A 12,077-nucleotide genomic window follows, 5' to 3' on the forward strand; every position below is an offset into this window, starting at 1 on the left:
CGTCCATTTTCAAACTGCATACATTTGCATAAAAATTTGCATAATTTCAGAAAAATTTGCATCTCATTGATCATTCTTAGCTGCAAGATGTAGGGCCGACTTGCTCAATCGGGTGCAAGGCGGTAATGGTGAGTGATATCGGGGCGAGCGACAAACGCAAGGAAACCCCAAATACTGTCGCCCCTAATGTGCAATGTGCCCCCCACCCAGTGCACTATACATTACCTGTCCGTGGCTGCCACTGGCTTGAGCTGGTTTCGGGCGCTGTTCTTTGTCCATACAAGTGCCCCACGTGGTTTGCCGGAATAACGTGGAGTAACGTGGGCACATTTGACGTCACACATGCACCCACATGTATGCCGGCAACCACTTGGGGTGTGTGGGTGTGTGTATGGACCAAGGACTGCGCCCGGAGCCAGCTCAAGCCAGTGGCGTCCATGGACAGGTGATGTATAGTGCATTAGGCATGAGGGGAGGCAGCATCCTAATGCCCTACACATTATCTGTTTTATATATATTATTTATACACTAAGCTAAACCTACACTTCCCAAATCCCCCCAACCTCCCCAGAATCCACTATATAAGCCCACTATCCTGTATCCTAAACTGATCCCTAACTCTGAAACTCTCTAAACTCTGACCTAAGCCTAATACTAATCGTTAACTTTCCCCCAAGTTGCTGAATACTAACCTAACCCTATATCGGTGCCTTATATTAATACTGTCTTTTTTTGTTTTGTTTTTTTTAACCTGGCCATCTGCAGCATTGGTAATATACCCTACATGTAAAATAACCTACCTACTTACTGATTCCCTTTGCAAATCCCACAGTGACAACGTGAGACAAATTCTGGCCTTGTCCACCCCTCCCCCCCCCCCCCCCCCCCCCTGGAACTGAGTTTCAAAACCTAACCTTAACTAGAAGAGAAGAATCCGCACCAGACCTTCTATGCTGGAACGGCACACTGCAGTTGTTCATCTCAGCACAGGCAAACCTTGGCACAGATCTTTTGACCTAGGCATCCATAACACTGAGATGGCTCAGAAGTCCTACTTGGCTGCCCTGTCCCCTCTAATCTGCTGCTTCCACCATCCAGTATCATCACATAACTACCCACCCCCTTTCCTAGTGGGTTCACACACCAGAACAGAGTTCATGTAAACAGGGCTGTTGGGGAAGGAACGGAGTTAAATTATCCCAATGTGGGGCACAGACAGAAAAAAAAGGGTGTAAATCCATCTACTGTACTGAAGCTGGTCTTTCATGAAAAAAACACACACAAAAACCTTAATGTATGAGTGATTTTCTAACCTTCATTGCCTACTAATTTCATTCTCACCACAACCTATGGCGTTAAATAGAACCAGAAGTGAGAAGAATTTCCTTTTAAACAATTACAGTTACCTGGCATCAGTAGAGTCTCAATCACAGCCCTGTAACAAGCATGCAGGTAATCCAGCCAGACTTGAGTCAGAGCACCTGATCTGCATGCTTGTTCAGGGTCGATAGCTAAAAGTATTAGAGACGTGGGATCAGGGGGCAGCCAGGCAACTGGTATTGCTTAAAAGGAAATAAATATGGCAGTCTCTATATCACTGCCACCTCAGGCTCCCTTAAAGCAGGTAGACAGAGACATAGGGCTTGATTCATTAAGCTGCGCAGCTAAATCAGCACAGCTTAAAGAGGAACTTCAGCCTAAACAAACATACTGTCATTAAAGAGACTCCGTAACAAAAATTGCATCCTGTTTTTTATCATCCTACAAGTTCAAAAAGCTATTCTAATGTGTTCTGGCTTACTGCAGCACTTTATACTATCACTGTCTCTGTAATAAATCAATGTATCTTTCCCCTGTCAGACTTGTCGGCCTGTGTCTGGAAGGCTGCCAAGTTCTTCAGTGTTGTGGTTCTGCTATGAACTCCCCCTTCCAGGCCCCTCTATGCACACTGCCTGTGTATTATTTAGATTAGGGCAGCTTCTCTCTTCTCTCTTATCTTTTACAAGCTGGATAAATCATCCTCTGAGCTGGCTGGGCTTTCACATACTGAAGAATTACAGACAAGGGCAAAGCTGTTTGCAGGAAGAAACGAGCAGCCTGAAACTTCAGTGCATGAGAACAGGGGGAAAGAAACACACAAATGATCTCTTGAGATTCAAAAGGAAGGCTGTATACAGCCTGCTTGTGTATGGATGTATTTTCTATGTGTGGACATACTGTACATCAACCTACTTCCTGTTTTGGTGGCCATTTTGTTTGTTTATAAACAAACTTTTTAAAACTGTTTTTAACCACTTTTAATGCGGCGAGGAGCGGCGAAATTGTGTCAGAGGGTAATAGGAGATGTCCCCTAACGCACTGGTATGTTTACTTTTGTGTGATTTTAACAATACAGATTCTCTTTAAGTTACATTAGTTATGTTAATTAAAATAGATAGGTAATATAATCTCTTACCCACCCTGTTTTAAAAGAACAGGCAAATGTTTGATTTAATGATGGCAGCCATCTTTTTGGTTGAAAGGAGGTGACGGGGAGCATGAAACACAGTCCCAACTGTCCTGTGTCCTGATCTCTCCTCCCAGTTGCTAGGCAACGGGAATAACAACATAGGAAATCTCATCATGCTCTGCACAGCATTAGGTAAAAAAATTTTCTCTTTGATGGGTGGAGCTTAGAATAAAGTTCTGATGCTGTGAAACTGTTAAAGAAACACCAAGCCTTTTCAGTTCTGCTGAGTAGATTTTTAGTCCGGAGGTTCACTTTAATGTGAAGGAGCGCCCGCTATGCACGCCTTACATAGCAGCGCTCGCTTCCATGTAAGGAGCGTGCCTTCATTAGTTACGCACGTTGTTTTCAGAGCAATGCGTGTATCTTTAAATGCGGTTGGTCCTGTGAAGTATCGCAGTTGGAATATGTCACAGGACCACCCGCATTGCTATGTAAGCAACGCGCATAACTAAGGAAGGCACGCTCCTTACATGGAAGTGAGCGTGGCTATGTAAAGCATGCATCACATTAAGCTGCTTTAGCAGCTTAATGAATCAAGCCCATAGAAAGAAAGGGCATCACTTATGAGATACAGAGAGGTCACATACACATTTATTCATGCTTTATCTAGTATTATGTATACACTAAAAGTATGCATACATCCAGCCATTGGTAATTATTATCGAATCAGATGAAAATCAGTGCTGCCAAGTGCATGCCCGATTGACAATGCAACCAATATTGGGCCAAGCATGTCGATCAGACATGCTGCAAGATGTCGGGCTATCATGGTCAGTTGTATACGGTATATTCGAGTGATATCGGGTCATGTGATAAATACGATGAAACCCCCAACGCAGTCCTCCCTAATGTTCAATGTGACCCCCCCCCCCCCCCCCCCCAGTGCACTATACATTACCTCTCTGTGTCCGCCACTGCGTCTGGGCTCCGTCCTCTGTCCATACACACGCCCCACATGGTTGCCAGCGTTCACGTGGGCAAGTATGTGACGTCACGCATGCACCCACATTACTCCAGCAACCACGTGGGGGGGGGGGGGGGGGGGGTATGGATGGAGCCAGCAGCGGGCACAGACAGGTAAAGTATAGTGCACTGGGCACCGGGAGGAATACAATGAACTTCAGTAGGACAGCGTTGGGGCAGCAAAAGGGGTGTCACAAGGCTGATTCCAGATCAATTTCAGCATGAAATTGATCAGCCTGTGGTGTATGGACAGCTGACAGATCTCTAATCAGATTCGAATAGAGAGAGATTTGTCTCTTGGTCGAATCTGCCTATCATTGCTAGATGTATAGCTCCCTTAAGTTAACTCACAATGGGTTTGGGTAGGAGGACGTAGGATGGTAGAAAGAGGAAGGGAGAGAGGGGGTTCTTATCTACTGAATCACTCAAATATAAAAAAAGCCAGGAAGTGATGCCACCAACTAGTCTCCATCTGCAAGTGAATATAACCTGTAAGTTCACTTACAAACTCAACTTTATTATTTTATGTTTTTCCTTCTAAAGACAGAAGAATTCAACCTAAGAAACACTAACACAGACAGATCAACTACATCAGCAGGCATGTGTTTCCTGGTGTCGAATTAGACTTTTTTTCCATGCAAAACATTCCCCACACTCTGAACATGAAAAAGGACGCTCGCCAGAGTGAGTTTTTTGGTGCTCAACAAGGTTTCCTTTCAGAAAGAAACTTTTCCCACACTCCAAACAAGAAAAGGGTCGCTCGCCAGTGTGTCGTCTCTGGTGTGCAAGGAGGAGGGCCTTCTTCAAGAACCCTTTCCCACACTCTGTACACAAAAACGGATAGTCGCCTGTGTGACTTTTCTGATGTTTAAGCAGGTCTCTGTTATAAAAGAAACCTTTCCCGCACTCTGAGCAAGAAAAGGGCCGGTCACTTAGGTGACTTCTCTGGTGTCTGACAAGCTCTGATTTCTGAATGAAACATTTCCCACACTCTGGACACGGAAAAGGACGCTCGCCTGTGTGCATTTTCTGATGTCTAAGAAAACTTCCTTTATACATGAAACGCTTCCCACACTCTGAACATGAAAACGGTCTCTCCCCTGTGTGACTTCTAACATGCGTATTAAGTTCTCCTTTTTGGATAAAACTTTTTCCGCAAACCACACACAAAAATGGCCGCTCCCCTGTGTGAATTTTCTGGTGCGCAATAAGGTTACCTTTCTGAATGAAACTTTTATCACACTCTGAACATGAAAATCGATGATCAGCTGAGTGGCTTTTTTGGTGCGTAAGAAGAACAGATTTAGTAATAAAGCCTTTCCCGCACTCTGAACAAAAAAAAGGGCGCTCGCCCGTGTGAGTTCTCTGGTGAATAAGAAGGCATGCTTTCTGTACAAAGCCTTTCCCACACTCTGAACATGAAAAAAGATCCTCAGTTGTATGAATTCTCTGGTGCCTGAGAAGGAGGGTTTTAGTAACATAACCTTTTCCACACTCCACACATGAAAAAGGCCTCTCACCCTTGTGAATTCTCTCATGGATATGAAGGCTTCCTTTGTGGAAAAAGCTCTTCCCACACTCTGAACACGAAAAGGGGCGCTCGCCTGTGTGACTTTTCTGGTGTGTAAGAAGATTAGTTTTCTGAAAGAATCCTTTCCCACACTCAGAACATGTAAATGGATGCTCATTCGCATGAATGATCTGGTGTCTACGAAGGCCAGCTTTCTGAATAAAACATTTCCCACATTCAGAACATTCAAAAGGGCGCTCTCCAGTGTGAATTTTCTGGTGAGTAAGAAGAGTTCCCTTCTCGTTGAAACTTTTCCCGCACTGTGAACATGAAAAGGGACGCTCTCCTGTGTGGATTCTTTGGTGTGTTAGAAGGTGTCCTTTCCGAATGAAACTTTTCCCACACTCTGAGCAAGAATATGGCCGCTTCCCTGTGATAACTTTTAGAGGTGAAGCAAAATCTGACTTCTTTTTCTTTATATAACCTGATTTACCAGAAGATTTCTCAGAATTGAAGCTTTCTCCTGGAGAATATTGCGTGATGACATTATCTTCTGCAGTATTATCTGGAGGTGAGATAAGATGTTCCTCCGAGGTGTTCCCCACATCCTGTCCATCTATTGAAAGAATAATAATAGTTATACAACATTAATTCTCCTGTGTGCAGGCAGCAGTCATGTATGTGGCTCTAGCAGTGACAGTGAGTGATCTCACAGGGCTCTGGTATGTGTAACAGGAAAGTTGGGGAAGAGATAATGGGGTGCCCATCAGGGCTGTGGAGTCGGTACAAAAATCTTCCGACTCCAACTCCGACTCCTCAGTTTCTGAAACCACGACTCCGACTCCAACTCCGACTCCAGGTGCCCAAAATTGCCCCGACTCCGACTCCTCGACTCCAACTCCAACTCCACAGCCCTGGTGCCCATCTCTTCCAGCTTCCTGTCAGAGAGGTTCCCACACCAGTGGTACAGGATGGGATTTAGAACCACACCAATTCTGGTTTTACAGATTACCCAGCAAGCTCATGGTGAACCAGAACTCCTAGGAGTATGAAAGGGGCTACAAAGGACCAAAAAGCCCTCTTACTAAAATGTTATGCAAAACAAAAGTTTGCCTTCTTAAAACAGAAGGTATTTGCGATATTATTCAGATTGGAGGGAGCATACGATGTCCCCCACCATGCATCACTACTGAATATGCAAATCATCCTTTGTTCTCCCTGTAAGCTAGCCACACCTCCAGAACTGCTGGTATGCAAAGGTGTGTCAGCTCTGTACAATTAACAAGCTGACACATCATTGCATTCCAGCGGTTCTAGAGGTGTGTTTAGCTTACAGGGTCAACAAACAATAATTTGCATATTCAGCAGTGATGCTTCGTGGTAGACCTCGTATGCTCAATCCAATCTAAATAATCGCAAATACCTTCTGTTTTAAGTAGCAAACTTTTGATTTGCACCAATTCTAGCTGCAATAAATTTATAATGGGAAATGGCTCCATATTGAGCAGTATGTTTATTGATGATACTGTTATAGTAAGGAATTGTACATTCCAGTGTCTCCCCTAAAACTATGCCCCAGATTTCCAGTCCCGCCCAACGTGTGTCCTAACGACACTCGGCCCGGGTGTCACCGGTAATAAAGTCACCAGCGGGACCTGGAGAGGAGCCAGGAGGACACCTGGGACGTAGTGGCCTACGGTGGGCTGGAGGAAGCCACAGGTAAGTACCGATTTCATTTTTATCTACTGCTCAGGGTCCCTTTAATTACTATGTTAATTAACATAGTAGTGACCGCCACGATACTTCACAGAGGCGGGCACAATTAGAACGAGCGCACGCTGCTATGGAAGCAACAAGCGTTACCAAGTATAAGGCGCGCTATTCTTCATGGAGCGAGGGTAGTCTCTATTGCGGTCACTAATTGTTTTTTTAACGAGCGCTGCTGACTACCGGTTAGTAAATCAACCCTTATGTTATAAAGGAACTGTACCTACATATAGTAGGAATGCAGTAAACTATTCAGGATAGCCATTTCTATGTTAATTATCCTGGTTTTAGCATCAGAAACAATTCCTATATATTGCTGTATATTGATACGTAACCCCACCCTCTAACTAAGGCTTAGCCTAGGCTGTTTATTGTGCAGAACTGTTCCTCCGAGAGCATTCTGGGAGACCAGAGCTCTTTTCTACTGGTTTTAGAACTGACCATCCTCCAATCCATAGGTCGAAACCTACCATGTACAATTGTACCGACTAAACCCAGTGTGCACAAAGCTACTTAAGGTGCACTAAGTTCAGATAAGGCACACTAACCTTAGATAAGGCACACTAACCTCAGATAAGGCACACTAACCTCAGATAAGGCATAGTAACTCAGATAAGGCACACTAACCTCAGATAAGGCATACTAACTCAGATAAGGCACACTAACCTCAGATAAGGCACACTAACCTCAGATAAGGCACACTAACCTCAGATAAGGCACACTAACCTCAGATAAGGCACACTAACCTCAGATAAGGTTAGCACTGTAGTTTGTGCCCACTGAGTGATAAGGCACACTAACCGGCTTAGTGCCGGTTAGTGAATCAAGGTCATTATGTTTTCCCTCGATAAAGCTTCATTTTAGAAGTGAAACATGTTGGGTTGTCGGCTGGTGGGGAGTTTGTGTAACTTACTTAATTTGTCAAATGAGCTCAAGGGGTGTGATATTGTTCACTCTTTATAGTTATAATTTACCCCTAGCTCATTAGTTCCAACAGAGAATTTATATGTTATAGGAAGCAATCTAGTGGTTGTTTTATTTGTAAATCAATGAAAGTAAATCAATGAAAGTTATGTATTATTTATTCCCTCTTAGAGAGGGTATTTGTGAATTCATATATTTGTCAGTGTACTGTGCATGTGCAACTTAGTTAAATATTAAATGCGAAAAATGTGTGTGTATGCGATAAAATGTGCGTTCATCAACCATTGTACTGCACATGTGTGGCTATTATTTAATTACTGAATATGAAAAATTAGTTCATATGTGGAAAAGATTTGCATGCGCGCGTAACGTAACGCAAACAAAATGTTGCTTGAACTACACTAACATGCGTAATTACGAATAGCGATTACGTTACCATGCAAAACATTTTTAAACATTTTGCATTACAATTATGATGCGTAATTGCGAATTAGGATGCGTAATTACTGCCCACCTATTAAAGAAGGATAATGCGCTATAGGCGTGCTTTCTCTTCCATTTACTCCTCTGTACAGCACACCTGGAACCACCCTGCAGGAAAGCTGCACCTAGTGCATAGTACTAAACGGATATAAACTCAATATAACATATACCACCAGGACAACCAGCAGTAGCTATTTCTTCAAAAGTAAAATGAGTTATTCACGTACCTTTGCTGAGATCCAAAGACTCCTCCACCTTAAATGTCCTTATTTCACCCTCCTCCACAGACTGCTGATCACCCCACTCACAGGTCTCCTCATCTTCCTCTTTAATTGTCACCATCATGTCACCCTCCTCTGTAGACAGCTGATCATCCCACTCACAGGTCTCCTCTTCTTCCTCTTTAATTGTCACCATCATGTCATCCTCTTCTGTAGACTGCTCATCACTCATCAGAAATGTCTCTTCTTCTTCCTCTTTAATAGTCACCATAATTTCACCCATCAGATAGGTCTCTTCTTCATTCTCTTTAACTGTCCCCAACTTTTCACTCTCAATAGATTGCTGATCACCCATAAAACATGTCTCCTCTGCATCTTCTTTAATTGTCTCCTTCATGTCAACCTCTGTAGCCTGCTGACCACCAGCTATCAAAAACGTGTGTTCTTCATCCTTTTTACCAATCCCGATTATGTCACTCTCCTCCATAGAATGCTGATCACCCCTCACATCCGTCTCTTCATCCTCTTCTTTAACCTCAATTTTCACATCAAAATCTTCTTCGCCCTGAACAAAAATATCAGACAGAATATTTTTTTCATAATATTCTAATACCTCTATCCACAATATAGATATAATGCTGATCAATTTCTATCGAATTATCAAGTGAGGGTCAGCAAATATGGTGACTGACGTGTGTGGGGAGGAGCAGCTGGTGACTGATGTGTGTGGGGAGGAGTAGCTGGTGACTGAGGTGTGTGGGGAGGAGCAGCTGGTGACTGAGGTGTGTGGGGAGGAGCAGCTGGTGACTGAGGTGTGTGGGGAGGAGCAGCTGGTGACTGAGGTGTGTGGGGAGGAGCAGCTGGTGACTGACATGTGTGGGGAGGAGCAGCTGGTGACTGACATGTGTGGGGAGGAGCATCAGGTGACTTCCATGTGTTGGGAGGAGCAGCTGGTGACTGACATGTGTGGGGAGGAGCAGCTGGTGACTGACATGTGTGGGGAGGAGCATCAGGTGACTTCCATGTGTTGGGAGGAGCAGCTGGTGACTGAGGTGTGTGGGGAGGAGCAGCTGGTGACTGAGGTGTGTGGGGAGGAGCAGCTGGTGACTGACATGTGTTGGGAGGAGCAGCTGGTGACTGACATGTGTGGGGAGGAGCAGCTGGTGATTGATGTGTGTGGGGAGGAGCAGCTGGTGACTGAGGTGTGTGGGGAGGAGCAGCTGGTGACTGACATGTGTGGGGAGGAGCAGCTGGTGACTTCCATGTGTTGGGAGGAGCATCAGGTGACTGCCATGTGTTGGGAGGAGCAGCTGGTGACTGACATGTGTGGGGAGGAGCAGCTGGTGACTGAGGTGTGTTGGGAGGAGCAGCTGGTGACTGATGTGTGTGGGGAGGAGCAACTGGTGATTGACAAGTGTGGGGAGGAGCTGCTGGTGACTTACATGTGTGGGGAGGAGCAGCTGGTGACTGATGTGTGTGGGGAGGAGCAGCTGGTGATTGACAATTGTGGGGAGGAGCAGATGGTGATTTACATGTGTGGGGAGGAGCAGCTGGTGACTGAGGTGTGTGGGGAGGAGCAGCTGGTGACTGAGGTGTGTGGGGAGGAGCAGCTGGTGACTGACATGTGTGGGGAGGAGCAGCTGGTGACTGACATGTGTGGGGAGGAGCATCAGGTGACTTCCATGTGTTGGGAGGAGCAGCTGGTGACTGACATGTGTGGGGAGGAGCAGCTGGTGACTGACATGTGTGGGGAGGAGCATCAGGTGACTTCCATGTGTTGGGAGGAGCAGCTGGTGACTGAGGTGTGTGGGGAGGAGCAGCTGGTGACTGAGGTGTGTGGGGAGGAGCAGCTGGTGACTGACATGTGTTGGGAGGAGCAGCTGGTGACTGACATGTGTGGGGAGGAGCATGGTGATTGATGTGTGTGGGGAGGAGCAGCTGGTGACTGAGGTGTGTGGGGAGGAGCAGCTGGTGACTGACATGTGTGGGGAGGAGCAGCTGGTGACTTCCATGTGTTGGGAGGAGCATCAGGTGACTGCCATGTGTTGGGAGGAGCAGCTGGTGACTGACATGTGTGGGGAGGAGCAGCTGGTGACTGAGGTGTGTTGGGAGGAGCAGCTGGTGACTGATGTGTGTGGGGAGGAGCAACTGGTGATTGACAAGTGTGGGGAGGAGCTGCTGGTGACTTACATGTGTGGGGAGGAGCAGCTGGTGACTGATGTGTGTGGGGAGGAGCAGCTGGTGATTGACAATTGTGGGGAGGAGCAGATGGTGATTTACATGTGTGGGGAGGAGCAGCTGGTGACTTACATGTGTGGGGAGGAGCAGCTGGTGACTGACATGTGTGGGGAGGAGCAGCCGGTGACTGACGTGTGTGGGGAGGAGCTGCTGGTGAGTTACATGTGTGGGGAGGAGCAGCTGGTGACTGAAATGTGTGGGGAGGAGCAGCTGGTCACTGACATGTGTGGGGAGGAGCAGCTGGTCACTGACACGTGTGGGGAGGAGCATCAGGTGACTCCCGTGTGTTGGGATGAGCAGCTGGTGACTGACATGTGCTGGGAGGAGCAGCAGATGATAGACGTGTGCAGTAGGGAAACAGCAGGTGACTGACGAGTTTGGGGAGAAGCAGAAGGTGACTGACATATGCAGGTAGGAACTGCAGGTGACTGACGCATATATGGAGACTGAAAAGCGGAGCAGCAGGTAACTAACGTTTGGGGAGGAGCAGCAGGTGACTTACGTGTGTTCGGAGGAGCATCAGGTGACTTACGTGTGCTGGGAGGAGCAGCTGGTGACTGACATGTGCTGGGAGGATCAGCAGAGCAGCAGGTGACTGATGTGTGCAGGGAGGAGCAGCAGGAGACTGTCATGTGCAGTGAAGAGCAGCAGATGACTGACATGTGTGGGGAGGAGCAGCAGGAGACTGTCATCCACCTAGTTGCCATACTGCTTCAACTGGCAAAAAGTTTGCAGTGGCAGTGCTTTTGTCAATTCTCAATCAGATTTGTATTAAAATCTAATTGAACTTGAGCAAAGCAAGTGACCATACACACATAGATTTTGCCTGATATGGCAAACAGATTGATTCCTCTCCGATCTGATTCTGAACAGAGAGGGATCGATTCCCCTCATACACGGCACACAGATTTTCAATAGATTTCACCATGAAATTTATTGAAAATCTACCGAACTGCAGCATTGCACTTTTCAATACAGTGCAATGCTGTGGACCGTCGATTTACCCCCAAGAACAATTGGACGAAATTTACCTTGGGCCGATCAATCAAAACTACGATCGATGTGGCTCGTTGCATCCCGTTGCATTCTATTATAGTGATAAAATCTGCCGATAAAAATCAATGTGTCTATGGCCACAAACTCAATTTCTGATGGAGGAATTGATTTTCAAATGACCGCATAGAAAATGGGCACATTTATTGCCCTAATCTTACGTACAAGAATCATCCAATGGCTTTAAAGCAGAGCTGAACTCAGAACTCCTTCTCTGCTCTAAAAGATATGCAATAGCATAATAACCTTTAAAGAAAAACATTTCTTTGTCACAGCTTTTACAAATCCAGCAATAAATCTGCAGTGTATCTACTTCCTGCTTTCATGGAAGCAGACATTTTGTTAACATCCTGTGCTTTCAAATTAGCCTCTCTGCCGTGGCAGCCAGCTGACACAGCTGAGGGATCGA

The 12,077-nt window shown here is 45.9% G+C and overlaps 2 protein-coding genes across 3 annotated transcripts in view; one reads left to right on the forward strand and one right to left on the reverse strand.

The window, feature by feature from the left end:
* LOC137534764 (zinc finger protein 84-like) overlaps positions 1 to 12,077 on the forward strand; it is a 253,689-nt gene that overhangs the window by 97,133 nt on the left and 144,479 nt on the right. The window lies entirely within an intron of this gene.
* Positions 3,542 to 12,077, reverse strand: part of LOC137534752 (zinc finger protein 585A-like) — a 32,572-nt gene continuing 24,036 nt past the window's right edge. For both annotated transcript variants that reach the window (XM_068256382.1, XM_068256383.1), the window contains exons 8-9: positions 8,384 to 8,942; positions 3,542 to 5,598 (exon numbers count right to left, since the gene is read on the reverse strand). In XM_068256382.1, coding sequence (XP_068112483.1) covers positions 4,064 to 5,598; positions 8,384 to 8,942 — 2,094 coding nt within the window. In that variant the 3' untranslated portion in view covers positions 3,542 to 4,063. The remainder of the gene's footprint in view (positions 5,599 to 8,383; positions 8,943 to 12,077) is intronic.

Source organism: Hyperolius riggenbachi, chromosome 10, assembly GCF_040937935.1.
Source record: "Hyperolius riggenbachi isolate aHypRig1 chromosome 10, aHypRig1.pri, whole genome shotgun sequence".
Lineage (NCBI taxonomy): Eukaryota > Metazoa > Chordata > Amphibia > Anura > Hyperoliidae > Hyperolius > Hyperolius riggenbachi.